A 19564-nucleotide genomic window follows, 5' to 3' on the forward strand; every position below is an offset into this window, starting at 1 on the left:
GCTCCGCCTACGAGACTCATGCATATGTGCACATCCACATGAGAAACAGTCAGCCGGTCATTACGGTGCTACACGCGTACAGTATATACTGTACAGAGAGCTTGCAGTGCGCACAGCGTTCTCAGCATTCTTCAGTTTTCTTTGGTGAATTCATTTCAGGAAAAGTTAAAGTCACAAATGTTGATGTTCTTTAGTCTTAAACATTTAATTGAAAGAACAAAAAAAGTAACCTTCAATCTGCACTTACTAAACATTAATGACGAGTTTTCTGCTGATCAGTTAAGTCAGAAACTGACATCTCTGATCTCCAAAGGTAACTCCAGACTTTTTAGATGCTTCTTTTCCATGGAAGCTTCAGGTCTGCAGGCCTCTTCAGATTTTCTTCAAGGACCATTTTCATTCTTATTTCAGCTCTGATGCCACCATTCATTAAATTTTATTAGATTCAGTTCAAGAAAAAAACCTTCACAAGCAGCTGCTCAAAGAAAGGTGCTTTTGGGTTTAAGGATTTGCACAACTAGTAAACTAGACTATTAAAATGTTTGAACCAGAAATATTGGTCTTTAAACCCAGGGACTGAACTAATGCATGAATGCTGTTAACTGTTGGGTCGCACATAACCACTCCACCACAGCAGTGAGCAACCACAGGCTGCGCAGGTGTGCAGGCTTTAACCTGCAGGGAAATGAGGCACTGCTAGCACTGCTAACTTTAGCCTCAACTGACATTGTGTTTGTGTTCATAAATGGCTCAAACGGCCACATATTTCGGTGAGATTTGTCAAAGAATATGATTTTCAGCTTTGAAATGCACATATGAAATTTGCACAGATAATGCAGATAATAATTATCTGTTCAATTTGGGAACTTCATACTTTTTACACTATTTAAATTCGTCTACTTTTCCTTATGTAAACGAGCAGTAAATTTGTCTCTTGGAACATCTCGAGCTCATATTTAGGACTCTTGCTGTGAGGTGACAGTGCTAACCACTTAACACAGATAATAAGCGCTGAGAGGTTTGTCTTACTTCTTATGGCTGCCGTCTGCCTAGTTTACCATAAAAGCCTAATTGGTGAAGTTCCACTGTAGTGGGTGTCGTTCCCTGGTCCTTCCATCTCTGCACTGAAACTTTTAAATGTCTTTCTGAGTGATACATGCACAGCGGTGTTGATCTGTCTGCCACAATAGCACTGCAGTCAATTTGATGTTTATCTGGAGAATTATTAATGCAACCAGGATGTACCTGACCACAGTTTGCAGGGGCACAGCAAAAGATTTGAATACACACACATTTTCATGCACGCACACAACAAACTAAGTTGTATTAACACGTTAACACGCCACAGCTTTACAAAGCTCGTCCTTGGCGATGTAGAGTTTTCCGTAGCACTGTAACTGCACATCATTTGGCATCTTTTTCTAATTTAATTCATCCGTCTCTGAAAGAAACTTTTAAATGCCATCAGTAGTATGTTCCAATTATTGCAGCAGCTCAAAAGGCAAAAACCTGTGCAGTGAATAACAACAGGAGACCATAAAATAAAGTAAAATTCAATCAAACTTTTCTGATGACTCGATGTTTGTGTGGATAGCCTAAAAACTTTTTCCATCTCTCTGTTGCTTTAACTTCTAAACATATACTGTATTATATTAGCCTAGTCATGCAATATACTATGAAAATGTTTAGAAAGGTGACTGATTTGTCTGTCTCGTTTCTCTGTGTTTGTCCACAGCACAAAGACACCCAAACAGGCAGTATTTGCTGGAAGCATGCAGCTCCTGGCGGGTATCAAGCTGTGCACAGGCAGAGTTCTCACCAACCACCCCCATTATGAAGATAAAGACCTGCGGGAGCGGACCAGACAGGTACTGTAGGCTGCAATAAAACGAAACTGCCAGAGGGGCTGCAAGATAACACGAACACAATAAATGGAAAATGTGAAGTAAATTGATGGTAATTACAGTGTCAGCTTCATAACACCGAGTCAGGTGGATTTGAATGCCAATTAGCTGCTTGGATTCGCTTTAAGAATAATCACAGCTGTAATATTTGTGTTTTGAAAGAGGTGTGAGATCTGACAAAGCTTTACGAGCCAGTGATATCTTTTAAAGCGGAATTCAGTTCACGTCAGTGGATATTCATCAGTTCACAACGGCAATTTTCTCAAAATGTCTTGTGTTGTAAAGATTCTACCTGGAGTCTTTGTTTTTATTCATTTTCACAATTAAACAGAATGGTCGAGAAAAAGAAAAAACCCACTTCTTCCACCTCACGCGATCAAGTCTGTTTCAGAGGCTAAATAACGGTGCGATTTCTCCCACCTTTTCTCTCCCACTTTTGTTTTGAAGTCTTATGCATATGTCAGCTCTTCCCAGTGTGTAGATTGTTAACACTTGTAATAACCAAGTTATTGTGTGGCGATGCTTCTAGAGCCAACGCTTAGTCATGGCTTTTTTGTTCGCTGCCAGTAGGACCTTTAAAAGATATTTGTCTGTGTGATGTAATTCATCTGGAAAGCGTCCAGGGTAAAGACATGTAAAGTTAGAAAATGCAGAAATGTGACCGTGATCTGCCGTCTTTTCTCCATCTTCTCTCCAGCACACCGGTTGAGTTCCAGTTAATTTAGATTTCAGTTTAAGAGTAACAAAGAAGTCCCTCCACGTCCAGTTATTACTTGTTACTTAGGTATCACAAAGGTATCACATGCTCTGTGTTATCCTTGTTCAAAGAAATGATAGTTGTTTTGTTTTTTAACCTTTGGGTCTTTCTGGAATTATATACATCAATAACTATCTGAATATTATCTGACAGTTCTTGTTCTTACAAATATAATCACAGATTTGTAAGTATCTGTGAAAGTCCCGCTCATATAGCTGAGTTTGTGTGTTAGTGCTGTTACTGTGTGGCTTCCCAGAGACATGGGTCACGTTAGTACACAAACGCTGTTTGTGCGAAACTGGTGAAATATTCACATCTCGCCCAATGTCAACGCACCTCGACCCTGAAATGGATACACAGTTAAGGAAATGGATGAGTGACAACTTTGGGTCATCTGTAATGGAATGTATAATAATAATGTATACTTTATTAATCCCTGTAGGGAAATTACTCTGCATTTAACCCATTCACTCAGTGAAGCAGTGGGCAGCCCACTAAGCAGGCGCCCGGGGAGCAGTGTGTACGGACAGTACCTTGCTCAGGGGTACCTCAGGATAGCCGTTCAGTGGATTCAAACCCCCGACCTTCCAATCAAGGGGTGACCACTCTACCTGCTGAGCTATCCCTACCCTTGTTCATTGAAATGGTGCACTAGGCTCATTGTGGGTAGGTAAGGGGAAAAAACGAGCAGTTGAAACTCAAGTTTAAAATTTATATGTACAATTAGAAAAACAGTTTTTTGTTTCTGTCATGGAACATAATACAAGGCTCTAGAGTGCGACCAATGTGGTCGCAAATACGACCAAATTTTTCAGTGGTGCGACTAAAAAAAAAAAAAAAATATTTGGTTGCACCTGTGCGACCAACTGTTCGGGTAGCGAAAAAAAAAAAAAAATCTGCAGCCTTCCCTGTGGTCAACAACAGACACACATTTTGCCCCTATCGTGGACTAAACCAATCAGAGATAGTAAGGGGCGGGACCTCTATGATTGGCCGTGGTCCAGTTGAAAGTGCAGGTGGAAGTGGGAGGTGAGTAGCTTGAATAAAGCGATATCAATTCATTAAATCCTGAATCGACTTTTAAATATAACTGTGTTTTGCCAGAAACGCCAGATTCTCAGATTAAAGCTCACAAAACCATTTCAACAACAACCAAACAGCAAATGAGAGCAGGTACACGGACTCCACACAAAGACATAAACACAGACCCGACGCATCAGAATCAGCTTTGTCTTTCTCGGCTTTCTCACCCGACGGCCCGTAGACGGACACGCTGTCGGAGCTTAGCGGTTCTGATGCGTCCGGTCCGCGCTGTGATTACGTCTTTTTGCACTGATTCTGAGCTGCAGGTTTTGTCTCTCCAACCAAAATTCACCGAGCCAGCAGCAAAAGAAGCAGCAAACTGTGCTTCACATTTGATCAATGTCGTCATGAATTTTGCTGTTTTGCTTCCACGACTATTAAAATCACACTTCATGCACAGCTAGCTCTCTCTCTCTCTCTGTACTTCAAGAACAGTTTCCTGTCTCCAATCTCTGTTTTCTGTATTATTCATTCGCTTATTACCCACCAGTCTACCGTTGTTTACAGCGCTGTGGCTGCTGTCTTTTTCTTTTCTTTTCTTTTTCTTTTTTTCACTTAAATGACTTCGGACAAGAAAGCCTGTTTTTTCTGTTGTTCAATACTGAAGAAATTTAAACTTTATATGCAGAACAATATTTTTAAGGTTATCTGCTATAAAAAGCCAGACCAGGAAAATCTCCTTCATGTTTTTCTGTGTTTTATTCTCAGTTACTTTCACACAAAGGCATCTGCTGTGATGTTCACAATTCTGATGAAGTCAGTACTGATAAATGATCAGAATTATAATATTTCTGACTGTCTGAGGCCAAGTTGAATCGAATCGGGACTTTGAAAACCGGAATCGAATGGATTATAGAAATCAGTGATGATACCCAGCCCAGTAATTTAAGCTGTTTTCTCTTTACTTTGTATTTGTAGCACTTTGGCCAACATTGTAAAGTGCGTTATAAATAAAGATGCTATGCTATATATTTTTCAGTTTTGGTAATTTGCATTTTGAATTATGTTCTTTAAAAATCCAAAAAATGAACAGTGAAACTGGAAATGAAGTGAACTGAGATATTTTTGTGTTACCAGCCACAGTCCACAGTTAGACTAAAGCCACAGTAACTGAGTGCGAGTGTAGCTGCACACCATTTATTGCATTTTCCTTGTTTTGATTCAATTTTATTTAAGTAATATTTAACCTTTATACATTATTTTGGTGCCGCAGTCAGTGTCAGAATTTTCAGGCTATTTCCAGATCTCGTGGTTGCGTTTTTCCCGCCCTCCTCTACACAGTGAAATCTGTTTTGTACAACATCCCCACCCATCCATCTCACTCAGCTCTGTGCTAATGTCTTGCGTGAGAGACCAGGGAATTGTCTGTAGATGGGGGCCATTGACCTGCAGTGATTGTCTGAATGAATATGGGATCAGAAGATGCACTGAGTACATTGTGCATCCATTACAGTGGGATGAATGGTAACGTAGGAAAAATGGAGCCTAAAAGTGCTGTGTTCCAGTAAAGGAGAGATGAATGGTGGCGCATGTACTGAGTGCATATTAGTATTGTAATGTATGTGAGGAATGCTGCGAAGGCATTGTTTTCTTTTTCCCTTTTTCCGTGAATGTTTTTTTTCCTGCTGAAATCAGGTTTAAAGCAGCAAAGGCAGCGTTTCACTTTACTTCTGTGTATTATTCATGAATTCTCATTGTATTGTGTTTTCATTAGTATATTTTTCCCTTTGGCCTGTTATTACATGCCCTGCCAATGCACTTAAATAACTGGTTGTCACTCCCATATTGACTGAATTCAGACAGTGAAATAGAAAACATGACAAATATCACTTTTTCTCAAACATGCTGCAAACCACATGCAGCTAATGACCAAACACAATGGAGAATTACCTTTATTATGACTTTTTTTTCTGCTTCTGCATGTGGTGTGTCTTCTTTGCAATGAGCGGAAAGTAATGTGTGGGTCATTTCTCGGGTAGCTGAGCCTGTGATTTGCCTCCCAGCGGGAAGTCAGCCATGCTGAGCCGCTGGCGAGGCTCGAGCCTAGTATGGAGCTCATTAATGGACCACGACACTGGTTCAGGCCTACTGGGCTTTATCTGTGTCCAGCTATCTTTATGAGGACCAGGCTGAGTTTTAGACCACTGGAGTGAGTATATTTTGGAAGAGTGAAGACATTTTGGTCCTTATCAAAAGGCTGTTTTAGGGTTAAGACTCTGTTTTAGGATTAGAGTTTGTTTAGGTTTAGGTAAGGTGTTAGAAGTGAATGTCCTCATGAAGACAGCTGTGCAAACGTGGCTCTGTTTTCTTTGTTATTATGGAAGAAAACTGCATAAATGTCTTTTAAAACATGGTCCCACTTCTTGTGTAAGATAAATGTCACTGCAACATTATTCATTAATGGACAACAAGTATAGATATTCCCATCACCTGCTGTAGTCCGTTCTATATTAATTTGCATACCTATAGTATTGTGCAAAAGTCTTGAGCCACCCCTCAAGTCTTTGTATTTTACTAGAAAAATGGGATAAAGAGTTTTATAGTGATTTATCGTAACATGGCAAAATACTGGAAACAGTATATAAAGCAAAACAGAGTTTATGCAATACTAACGACCACCTTTACCTTTAGGACAGACAAACTCTCTTAGGCGAGCTCTCTTGTAATTCCTTTAAGTACTCTTCAGAAATAGTAGACATGGACATCCAGAGCTTTTCTTTGGATGTTTCTGCCCTTTTTCCCGTTCTCGGTCAAGAGGATCCCACAGTGCTTCGGTGATGTTGAGGAGGTCAGTCCATGACTGATGATGTTTATCTGTGTGTTTTCTGTCCGGATATGCTTTTGCTGAATTGGCAGCTGAAAATGAAGCCTTTGCCTTGCATGCTTGCTTTCAGTTTCAGCAATCTGATGGTCCTTCTCTGTGTTCATAAGTTTGACAAGATGCACAACATCACTGACTAAAATCCAGAACCTGTAGACACTCACTGTGGTGTCTCTTTCCTCAGATGCTGTTCATCTGTTGTAGATAGTCTTTTAGGTCTGCCACGTCTTCTTTTGTCCTCTTAATTGGGAATTTTTGGGAATCACCTTTTTTGTACAAAAAAAACTGTACAGAGTGTATTCTTTAACAAATCTGAGCTGATGGGGCGATACTGATTTTGACTTAGTTCTCACACAAAAACATTTTTAGGAAAAGCAAGTTTCAGTCTCTTTTTCCAGACATGTCAGTGGAAATAAAAAGCAATAAAATCTATTATGTGGTTGCTGCAGGATAAAGAACGAGCTAATGAGATTTGAGGGGGTCCTTTTATATAGCCATAGTTTTTCTTTCTTTACAGCACACAATGGTAGGTAGTCCACTAATGAGAAGGTCAGTGGTTTGATCTCCAGCATCCTCAGCCTGCATGTTCAAGTAACCACGGGCAACATCCTAAACTATGTGATGGATGTAGTTTGGAGAGTAAAGTACGGTGGCCCTGAGAGGCCAAACGGACTGCAACTTCAGAAAACAGCATTTTTTTTCTTTTTGCAGCATTTTTCTTTTTGCAAGTGTTTTCTGAAGTTGCAGTCCGTTTGGCCTCTCAGGGCCACCGTAGTAAAGCACTTTAAGCGGTCAATAAGGACAGAAGAGGCTTTCTATAAGTGCGGTTCGTTTACGGATTACTTCTGAATTCATGCAATACATCATCAATAAAGAGCGAGCAGGTGCCACAGCCAGCAGCACACCACCAACCATGACATGACCTCCATGTTTCACAGATATACTGATGGGATTTCCATGTGTACTCACTGCTTTTCATACACACTTTGGGGTTTCCTTTACCTTTGTAAACTTTTTTGTTTAATTTGTCTTTGAAGTTACTCTTAATAGCAAATTCCAGTCTGAGGCTACGTCCACACGTACCCGGGTATTTTTGAAAACGCAGGTTTTTCTATGCATTTGCACCTTTCGTCCACACGTAAACGGCGTTTTTGGTCACTGAAAACGGAGATTTTTAAAAACTCCGGCCAGGGTGGATATTTTTGAAAACTCAGTTTTTGCATTTACGTGTGGACGAGAAAAACGCAGAAAATGCAGCGTCAAAGGTGTGCGCCTTTTTTGACGTCACACTGTGCGCCACGTTATTGTTTCGGTGAAATGAATTTCTACAATACTGTTACTGTTAATTCTACTCTCTGCAGTGTTTAAATGCTTACATACACACACAGTTACTGTCCCTCCACACATACGACTCGGTTCTGCTTCTATGCCCCAGCTTTGTTTACTTTTTCCCACCGAGGCTTCTAGACTTCTGATTGGCCAACATTTCTGTGCGGTTAGGAATATATCGCCACCTGTTGCTTTGGCATGTTCATAGCAGCATTTTCCTTCATTTCTGCCTTTATGTGTGGACGGGATTATTTTTTAAAACGAAAACGTAAAATCTCCGTTTTTAAAAATACCCGTGTACGTGTGGACGTAGTGTTTCCTTTTATACAATCTACATATAACCTCAAGCTGCTCGGGAACTTCCTATGATGCTTCGAGAACTTTGTCATCCCCATGTGTTGCTATCCTGTATATTTGTCTACCCTCTCCTCAACTTCCTCCCCACAAATGCTTACTGCTAAGGGATCATCTTACTGTTGGGGTTCTCTTTTCTAATATTCTGGGGTCTTAAAGATTTACAGCACTCAGAGAAAGCCGCTGTGAACTGGTGCTATAGCCATAAAACAGAATTGAAATTTCATCATTTGACAGAAATTGGTTTATTTTCCTCTTTTATGACCATCTGGTTGGAAAATTGTATTACATCTAAGTAAATTAAACCTCAATTAGGAAAACTTGATTTTATTATAACCCTTTTGTTAAACCATTTTAAAGTCAAACATGTCTTTTTTTTCTTCAGAGAAATCCACACTGCTGTAGTCGATTATATCCTTTTGTCGTCTTGTTACAATAGCTTCGTTTTTGCTCACACATGAGCTGCTTTTCAGTCATAATCAGTTCTGTGGTCTTTGCATCGTGTTCGCCTTCTGGCTCCTATTGCAATCTCAACAGATAATAGTGCACAATTCAGTTCACTTTATGTGCAGCAATTCATAACTGACTTCATGTCAGTGCACTTTAAATCATGAGGGCAGCCCCGGACAATAGTAGGGCTCAATCAGCAGAACAGAGCCGTTTCAAACATTAAAATGCATTCGAAGACCAATAAAGGAAGGTTGATTGCTTCTTTATTTTAATTTATTTTACACTTCTGATAAAATTCTGCGACTTAGATACTTCAAGAATCTTTTGGCACCCACTAAGAGGTTTTAGGACTGCAGTTGTTGATCATAAGGGTTCCATCCTCATTACTTTCTTACATACATCTTGATCCACAGAAAAGCTCTCGTGCAGTCAACGTAAAAAGTTGCCACGACTCCACTTAGTCAAGCAAAATGGTCGACGCCATTTTTGACACCACAGGGGAAAACGACAAAAAAATGAAGAGGCATCTCTTCATTAAAAACTGGAGATGAGACCAGTATTGGTCTATATTCAGCTACAGCCCTGATTATTTCCTGAGTGTCTGGTGACTTGGCATCATGTTTTCATAGCTGATCAAATGGAGCTTGTAGGGTTGGCATCAGCGGACTTTCACTCAGCACCAATCTGTGAGTTCAAGAGAAACGATTAACGTTTTCTTCTGTTAACACTGCCCTCTGGCAAGACATTGGTTTGATATCGACCCCCTCCCCGTCTGAACTGTCCAGACTGCGTTAGCTTGGTAGGTTGCAGGTGTTTGCAGGCTACAGCTACGTGAAAGACTCCTTGAATTCGTTTGTGGTTCAGACGGAGGAAGAAAAGTCAAGAAAAAATCAGCAGCTATTTAGATTCAGTTTTGTTAGTTGACTTCTTTATTTACTCGAGCGGAATACACATTTTTGTTTATCAAATGCTCGAATATAAAATGCTTACTGACACTCTGCCTGCAAAACCTGCTGGGGTTTTACAATAATGCTGCCAGGACTTTGTCCGCCAGGCCGTGCAGTGCTTTACTTCATCTCAGTGACACAGTGTGGTTCAGTGAATTGTTCTAAGCTGGTTATTTACAGCAGTTGACATATATATATATATATTTTTAAAATACACTGAGAGCTGGATCAGTTAAATATTGATTTGGAGCTTTTCATGAGATCATCTCGAGAGGATAAACTGTGACAATGATACTACGCTGTAGTACTTTTAGAGTCATCCCTCACTTAGTATCAGATTCTGACAGTTCTTGACTATTTTTAATATCTAATATTTAGTTGTCACTTTATTTCCATTGTGATTTTCCACCATATTTCATCACCAGCCACAGAAGGGCTCTCCAAATGGCTCCAGTGAACGCTCGTCATTTTTGCATCATCGCCGACAGATTTAGGCTTGTTTGCAAAGGAAGATGCTCATGCTTGTGTCATTGTGGTTAATCACTGAAAGCACAATGTAGTGAGTATATTTGATATTCACCGTTAAGATGATCCAAAAACACCAACAAACAAACTAAAACAGCACTTAGTGGTTAAATTAGTGTGATTTCAGTCACAGGTGAGATTCAGTTGGATTGATGCTTTTTTTACAGCTTATTTGAACCTTTCTAAAAGTTGCTGTTTCACTGTGTTTTAGCCTTACAATAAATCAGCTCTTAGCCAGTTTTTGCAGTATTTATGGGCTGCATAATTTGTCCATTTAAATCTTTTGCCTGCTACAAATAAAAGATGAACCATGAGAGTTTTCCTGGAAGCTGGGATTTATGTTTTCAGCTTTAGTTCTTGTTCCCCTGCGGGTTTTGTTTGAGTCATAATTGTTTTCATTCTATTTTTTTTGTTTTTCAAAGTAAACGTTTCCTAATTGGAATAAACCAAGTTTCATAAAGTGTAATTCAGAAAACAAATGTGTCGGGTAATTGAGTTCCAGGGGAGAAGTTTTCCCCTCCCAGCAATATCAAGTTAATATTGGCTTCCTTTCAGGAAATACTTATATGTGTATGTGTGTGTGTGTGTGTGTGTGTGTGTGTGTGTGTGTGTGAGAACAGGTGTATCAAGTGTACGCTCGCCGCTCCCCAGAGGAAGTATACAATATCCTGAAGGCTATTGGGGCCGACTATGTGGTGTTGGAAAACAGCATCTGCTATGAGCGGAGGCACAGGCGGGGCTGCAGACTGCGGGACCTGCTCGACCTGGCCAACGGACATGTGGGTGGCTTTCATTTAATGTGACTCACTGTGTGTGTGTGTGTGTGTGTGTGTGTGTGTGTGTGTGTGTGTGTGTGTGTGTGTGTGTGTGTCAGCATGCGCCGTCCCCTCTGCCGACTCCTGCGACTCGGTGAAAGCTCTCAGCCTCTGCAGACAGATCAGTAGTCCCACTTCTTATCTGTCTCTCACTCTTTTGCCGCCGCTCACCCCCACTCCCCCAGACTCTTTATTTTGATGTCAGATGCGGCTCGCCGGCTATTTGGATTACCAGAAGCGAGGCGAGCTTCGGTCTGGCCCAGCATCGTGTAAGACACATGAAACGCAGAGTCGGGGTGTGCTCGCAACTGTCTGTCCTTCGCTTCCTCTCATACTTTCTTTTATTTAGCTCTTACTTTTTTTTTTATCACCTCTGGTCTTTCTGTCTGCCTGCTTTTGTTTTTCCTTCTTTGCATCTTTTCATCTTTTTTTTGCTTTCATTTTTAAGGATGCCTTCCTTTTTTTCCTGCTCAGTGATCCAGTGCTTTCCCTGTAACACCCCGAGTGTTAATGACTATAACAAACTATAAAATGTGATGGTTCTCCTGGAAACTTTAAGTTTTGCCTGTTTGTATCTTTACTGTACACACCAGGCAGCCACCACATTAAAATCTCCCCGTGTGCCATCAAGACATTTCAAACTCACCGGGCCAAAGCTACATGACCTGTGGGGCGTCGTTTACAGCTGGAAAACCTTACTTTGGTTTCCAGCGATATTGATGATCTTACTCCAATGAAAATGCAAAGTGAAATCACCAAATAATTACAAATACCCACTGCAGAGTGTTTGCATGTGATTATGAACCTAAATATTTATACATATTGCTCAGAAGCTAATTTGTACTCTATACACTGTCCCTTAATGCAGCGGTCCCCAACCTTTTTTGTGCCACAGATCAGTTTAATGTCAGACAATATTTTCACAGACCGGCCTTCAAGGCGTCGCTGATAAACACGACAAAAGAAAATGATCCGACCAAGACAAGAACGGTGCTATTTTGTAAATATAATAATTCACTGTGTATTTGTGTAACTTTGTTAGCAGCGTCCTCCTGAAATGCACCAACAGCCTCCTCTCTGGTCGCTATGGTAACGCATAAACGTTCCTTTCAAAATAAGACACGGCTACAAAACAAAGTACATGAAAATATATAGAAAATGAATTCATAACACAAGACCCCGGGAAACAGAGTTAACAATAAAAACCCTGAAAATCGTCAATTTCACACCCGAGCCGGTACCGGTCCATGGCCCGGGGGTTGGGGGCCGCTGCCTTCATACACTGTACAGTTTCACTGTAAGCCTCAAAATAGTTTTCGTAGCTCCACTCTAACATGGCTCAGTGCTTTTCATGTTGTGGCTTATTTAGTGTTTTTAAACGTGACACTTTCAGAATTCAAGTGTGTGAAACCATAAAATATTCATGACTGAATATTTGACAAAAAGTTAATATCCCTTTTCTTTTTTTTCATTAAAAGTTTATCATTCAGAAGCTTTCACAGTCCCACCCACCACCTTTTAAAACTGGAAGTGTTGCATCTCGCCAGCAAACAGTGCCGTTCTGTGGGATCCTTTTTAGAAGCTGATATTTTTTGTTAATGGCCTTCAGTGCTGCTAATGAGTATCTTATTCCTTCCAAGAAAATCCGTCCTTGAAGCCAGCATCTCCACATGTCCTGCACTGCCTCTTTTTTTCTTTGGGTTCAGCCTTCTTTGGCTGCTGTTTTAGCAATGTTGCGATCAATAATCCCAAATTATTAATTTAGACTCACTTTAGCCCTTAATGCACTAAAGCATCCATACAGATTTTATGGCAGATCTAACTGGCAGAGCAAAGTGAAATCAGAGGCTGCTGCCGGTGGACTTTATCTCGATTGTGCTGGCTTCAGCCTGCCGTCATTCTCGTTGCTGTTAATGGTGACGCGTTTGTTCTCTTATCAGATCATGGACGGACCTGGAGAGGATGACCCCGACCTCGTCCCTGCCACCCACCCTCGTTTTTGCGATGCCATCAAGACGGACGCGGCAGCTTACAACGCTCTCTTTACCAGAACATTCCAGAATAAAACCTTCCATGTCTACCGACTCAAGAAGAAACGCAAGAAAAATACGAAGGGCTCATCAGAGCCCAGCGTGACTCAGTAGCAGGACCAGGGCTGCAAGACAACCCCAGCAGAGGCCAGAGGGGAGAGAGGAGGAGAGGATGAAATAAAAGTGCTGAATCCTTGCTGTTCCTCTGTCTCCTCTGTGCACTGCGCCCAGCTGTGATCATGGCCATTATTTCTTCAACACGTGGCTCTTTGGACGTGCTATTAGAACAGCGGGGCCGGTCTGCACTTCGGGTGGAGTGTGCAAATGTAGGATTCCTGCTTCGGGCTGTTCTACGTCCACTCATTCAGCCGCCGTCCACCCCCAAAAAAGTTTAGATGACTAAGTGAAACTTAAAGATTGAAATACAGAGAAGTCGTATGTATTTGCAGCTGAGTTCTTCTTTGCCAATGAAAGTAGGGGCAGAAATCGAAGATTTGTTGAGCTCTTCATTTGTAGGGATTTAAACTGACTTTAAAAAAAACATAAGATCTAAAAGGTTCAGTTTCCACTGTAGTTCAGTTGTTTTAGGAGTAGACATCAGCCGACATTAAGTGTAAATGTCTAGTTTATAAAGTTTCATAAAAAACCTCAAAAATGATACAACTGAAAAGATTAAAGTCAGTTAGGAGATGATTTCTTTTTCAGAACTGACCGACGTGTTGGTTCTTTCAGATGGGCAGCGAGCAGCTCCGGTCAGTATGTTTCAGCCATGTTAGTGTAAAGGAAGCTGGTCATCGGCCTCATTACATGTTCTCATATTAATAATTGAACTGTGCTTGAATTTGATTCATTAAACATCCTGAACATAAAAACATGCTTAAACAGGTTGCCATAGTCCCAGTGGAAACTCGTGCGACTGTTTAATCTTACTGTTACTAGTATTACTTCTAGCATCACTGCTGTCATCCTAAGCTCTTCTACCCACAAGCCTAACAACTACGTGCCAAACCCCAACTTATCCTCACTCTGAACCTACTCTAAGTCTAAAACCAAGTCGTAGCCCTCAAACAGGTCTTTGATCTTCTCTACAAAATGTCTCAAACTAAACACAAACTTAAATTTAGGCTTTAATTTAATTTTTATTTGTGGTCTGTGAGCGTGACTTCAGTCACTGTGATGCAGGTTGGAGAAGCTGTTCTTGAGAAAGCCGCAGTCTGCCTGTTCTGCACAGCTAGCTGTTAGAGACAACCACGCATGCGCACGCACACACACACACACACACACACACACACACACACACACACATTTAGTCAGTGTGTCCTTACAGCTGTCATCTTTATAATTCCCTTCCTATGATGTGTCCGTAGACATTTCTACATGGTAGCTTCAGAATAACCTGGATCACACACTCTTTGAACATACACACTATTTAAATTACTGTCTTATCACCAGAACATCAGTCCCAGGAGAGGCCATGTACCAGATACACAGCGGGTAATGGACTTTGTTAGACCACCTGTTATAAAAACAAAGCACACAAATGTTTTAGAAATCTGTCCAAAAAATGTATTTTTATTTATTAGGCAAATAAACTGTATCCAAATCTGAGCCGAGACACTGGACTTTTCACAGAAGTCTGAATTTCATCAAACATTCAGCCACTAAAATTGATTCTTCTGTAACTTTAATGTGTTATTATTATTTTTTTATTAATCTTTTCTGCCTTTTTGTAAAAGTAAAATTTGAAAATTCATGGATCAAGACAATAACTATATTAAAAGCTTGCGCGTCAGAGCTTGCAGATACTGTCGAATTAACCATTACACAATCATAAAAATGTATTTTGGTAATAACCAATACTCTTTCTTTGGTCTGGCGGTGGTCTAATAAATCTGTTAAGCTGTGTAGCTTCTCTGTTTGCGGGATTTTTGTGGTTTTCTACTCTGATGATCAGTCTGAGAGCTGCTAGCTGATGAGCTCAGTTTAGCTCCCACCCCCTTTCTCTTCATGTTACTGTACCGTGGTATTTTTTTCTCAGGATTGTACATAAAAATAAATGATTGAAATTATTGAAAAGAAGATTTAAGAAAAAGTTTGCTAACTGCCTCGTCAGCTTCCACTAACTTTCAGCATAACATGCCTCTTGCTATAAGAGCAGATCAGTAGAGTTTATGGTGTTACAGAGATAATCATAAGCTGTTGCAGGCTCATTAAATTGACAATTTATTGCTTCTACCATGAATTACTTTAACTGCCAAATTTCTGGTATCCATTATCGGGCCCCTGTACAGCTACTACACAGGTGGACCTGCTGTGGGAAGAGTGCAGGACTGGGTTGTATCCCAATTCAGGGTCTGCAGCCTTAAAGTATGCAGCCTTAACGGTCCTCAAGGGCCGCGTACTCAAAGACCGCTAAGGCCAGAAGTGCGAGGCTTGTGAAATGGGACGGTCTAGCCTCCGTCGCGCTGCCCAGGTTGCCTAGCAATCGTGATACTAACAGCTGGAAACGTGTCATACAGCTTTGTTTGACAGAAATGAAGGAGAACATACTTTGTACATTTGTTTGTTTGTTTCTACACGAGCGCTGTGTGATTTGATAAGTATCTGAGGCTGAGACCACGGGACTGTGAAACATGATTGTTGGGCTTCATTTCTGTACTGAACAGTCATTTAAGATTAGCTAGTAAATAACAATTAGCTAATGTTGCTCATGAGACTAAAGTCATCTCACTTTGGTAATGTAAATATAATTTACATTACCCCCTGAGCCACGGTCGCCCCTGGCTCAGGGGGTTGGGAAGCGTATCTGTAACCGGAAGGTCGCCGGTTCGATCCCCGGGCTCTCTGTCCTGGTCGTTGTGTCCTTGGGCAAGACACTTTACCCTACCGCCCACTGGTGTTGGCCAGAGGGGCCGATGGCGCGATATGGCAGCCTCGCTTCTGTCAGTCTGTCCCAGAGCAGCTGTGGCTACAACCGTAGCTGCCTCCACCAGTGTGTGAATGTGAGAGTGACTGAATAGTGGCATTGTAAAGCGCTTTGGGTGCCTTGAAAAGCGCTATATCAATCCACTCCATTATTAATATGGCCAATATTAAAGTTATTATTTCAGTCAGTATTAGTTATTACAGCAGTGAATGACTCTGTTTCAAATACTGAGCTTCAGTAAAGATTCAAGCTGCATTTATTTATATTTCCTGTCACCTTAAATCTTCACTCAAAGACAGGTTTCTTTGACACTGTGTATATATAACTGTGTTATATATATGAGGGACAAATATTGTTCTTTCAATATGTTGGCATTACTAAATTTCTCTCAGTGGTTACTTTAAATATCCATAAAATCATCACATTCTCTGTAAGATTAAGGTCGACTATTGAACGGTGCATATTTTAAAGTAAAGGCTTTAAAACCAAGTTAGCACAAACGTCACTAATGTCACATAACTTTGCCGACATGTGGCCAACAGTAACGTTTAAATGTTCTTCGTTATTAAACATTTGCACATAAATAACATAATAATCAGTACTTACTTTTAAAACTCTTTGGCCGCCCCTCCTCCGCCGTTTTTTTTTTTTTTTTTTTTTCCGGAAAAATTATCCACACCCACCGCCGCGATATGCATTCTGGGATATGTTGGGCCACGAAGTCTACACCGCCACATCCTTAAAATTCAGGGAAATGAAGGACGCATTTGAGGGCCGCATTTCAAGCAGCCTTTGAATCGGGACAGCCTTTAAGGCTGCAGACCCTGAATTGGGATACAGCCATCTTTTATATACAGTCTGTGTACCGTTGCCCACAAACAGGAAATGCTGAGAGTTGTTCGTTCAGTGATTGTTTAGTCATACTCTGCTGTAGCCCCACCGAGTAGGTCAGACCACTAGCAGAGCTCAGATGTGGCCCCTCTGTGGTGGGGCACATGTGGCCGCTGTGATAAATGTTACCAGTTACCCCAGAAAAGGAAGGATAATTACGTTAGTTTCGCTTTCTGCCGGCTACTTAAATGTGCTTTTGCTGTAAAACTGAGGTCAGAGTTGGTACCAAGTGGTATTTGTGACGGTGCTGTTGTTGTGATTGCTGTCATGTTTTTTCTCTTTCTGTGATTGTCATCAGCAGCATTCTCAACCTTTTCATTTTTGTCTCTCTGACACACACACACACACACACACACACACACACACACACACACACACACACACACACACACACACATGAATAATGTAAGTAGCGAGGAAATTGCAGCAGCCTGACAACGGGGCTGATTCTGAGCCACAATCCAAAATAGAGAGAGAAAGAGGGGCCAACACTTGCATATCAAACCGAGGCTTTGTGGTTAGACGAGAAAGCGGGGAGGAGGAGAGGGGATGACAGACGATGCTCATGTTTAAACAGCAGCGCAGGAGAAATGAGAGCGCGTGAAAACATGAATTCTCAGTGATCTTCTTCATTTTCTTCTTTCACACCAAAGGCGAGGAGGTGACTGAAAGGCTGGAGCTGCGTAGGTAATTAGTGGTTGGACAATTAGCACCCTCCCTCCGTCCCTTCCCCTTCATCTCAGCTCAGTTTGCCTGCATTTGTACACTTGTTAATAAGGACCTCTGTCTTTGATAATCCACGCTCTCGCAGATGCGTGAGCACTCCTGCACACGGTTGTTGCAGGGCTTTTGAAAACACGGTGTTCGTTAAAGGCGAGGCCTCGTCGTGATGCATATCAATCGGATGAGCGGAACGAGAATGCTTGTTCCTCCCGCCTCCATATTGGATGTTTAATTTAGGCGATGTCTGATTGCTTTATTTGAGAGCGAAGTGATTCCATTAGGTTTGCCTAATAAGAGTCTAGTAATGTAATATTTTTTCAGCATTGTTAATTTCCATACATATTGAGTTTAGTAGCAGGCCGCTGCTGACTATGGTTTTCTTAATGAAGAGGCGATGAAGGCGGTCATTAACCTGTACAGTCTGCTGTGGTTTAAAGTGGATGTTCGTGAAATACATGTAAGATGCTCACTAGACGGCTTTGTGCAACTAATGAACTTGTTTGGATCCAGGTTTAGTTTGAACAGTCTGCTTTTGGGACAAACGATCTGAAACCTGGCCTCGGCCCTGAACCGTGATGAGACCGTGAATGTTTGCTGAACAGGTCATGTTAGAGCAGCAGGCGGACAACTTTATTCTTGAAGGTCTTTCCACGTGATTTTAGAAGTCAAAGAACTTTAATCCCAATCTTAAAAAATCCAACGAGATGTTGGGATTGCTCCCAGATGCAGGATTGGTTTTCATCTATTGGTCTGAAGCTAGATGAGATAAAATTATCATCTGTCGTAGATGAAACCCAAGCAGCACTCGCCTGAATCATAATCGTGCAGATATTTTGGAGCCTGAATGCGATTAGCATCCTTTGGCATTGGTGCTGTGATGCCATGATGACCCAAGTCACCCAAGGGTTGCTTGTTTGGGATGTTGTGCTATTTTAACCGTTTTATTTCTACATCCATCTCAGTAGTTTTTGGTGTTGAAGCTTCTTAAACAGCCACAAAATGTACAAAATAAATGAAATCTGAACTTTTTCAATCAAAGATGAAATTCAGTGCTGTCAAAAATCTGATCTCCTGGAGCTGCACGTTAAGCCACCTGCTTGTGCAAACTTTGCCCATCTTTGAGCTCACAGTCCAGTTTCTGAGTCCAGCTATTACTTTGACTGTTGCACCAGCTCACCAATGCCAAAGTAAACCTTGTGCACATTAGTTACCTCTTTTTAACTGGTGTAGTCCCAGCAGAGCCAGCTCTACCTTGAACAGAAGTGAAGATCATTTAGCATCATGGGTTCTCACTTTGGGAACTATTGTTGTTTTTGTGGAACCTGTTCTAGATTGAACGCCAGCATCACTTCTGTGAAAGAGAGGTGTGTGCGGCAGCAGCCTCTGGCAGAATTTAACTGACTGAGATGTTAATCTCCTGGCTATGTAATGATGTTGGTTGGGGATTGATCAGAAATGTCTCTGCCTTGCTGGAACCTGAATTAGAACAGTGTGGGAAATAACACTTGACGTGCTTGACCAGGTTAGGCTCTCATACCAAAACCTCAGCCCAGCTGGGAAGCATGGTAGAGGGAGCATCATGGTTTGGGATCGCTTTACCACCTCGGTAGCTGGACATCGAGCAGAGTGTCAGGCAGTTATGAGAGGATGGTTTGATCCCTTTGCCCGCACTCAGGCTTTGATTACTGCTGATTCAGCAAGGACACAGGGCCGCTCTGCTGTTCATGAAGACTCTGGCTGACATTTTCAACCCTTTATCTCCAGTTTGCCTAAGGACACATGCAAACTTTGTCTAAGGCAAGAACCTCCCCTTCATGCAGTATGACATTAAACGTGTCTTGGGTGGAGCAAACAACCCAAAAAGTACAGGAAACAGAAGTTCACATGAAACGAGGAGGAATGAAGTCTGCGCTTTGACACCGAATTAGTTTACTTTTAACGGCTGACATAAAAAGCAGATCTATCGTTTGACCTCTCTTCACCTTTTTTAAGACAAGATCCTGAAAGAT

General features: G+C 41.3%; 1 protein-coding gene across 3 annotated transcripts in view; it reads left to right on the forward strand.

Annotated features, from left to right (window-relative positions):
• The window catches only part of dpy19l3 (dpy-19 like C-mannosyltransferase 3), a 70632-nt gene extending 51262 nt beyond the window's left edge, over positions 1-19370 (forward strand). For all 3 annotated transcript variants that reach the window (XM_085409809.1, XM_085409884.1, XM_085409971.1), the window contains 3 exons: positions 1736-1868; positions 10791-10949; positions 12926-19370. In XM_085409809.1, coding sequence (XP_085265935.1) covers positions 1736-1868; positions 10791-10949; positions 12926-13129 — 496 coding nt within the window. In that variant the 3' untranslated portion in view covers positions 13130-19370. The remainder of the gene's footprint in view (positions 1-1735; positions 1869-10790; positions 10950-12925) is intronic.
• The last annotated feature ends 194 nt before the right edge of the window (positions 19371-19564 follow it).

The sequence above is a fragment of the Rhamphochromis longiceps genome, linkage group LG1 (assembly GCF_057381845.1).
Source record: "Rhamphochromis longiceps isolate RC_006_pf linkage group LG1, R_longiceps_female_GT1.1, whole genome shotgun sequence".
In the NCBI taxonomy this organism is placed as follows: Eukaryota; Metazoa; Chordata; class Actinopteri; order Cichliformes; family Cichlidae; genus Rhamphochromis; species Rhamphochromis longiceps.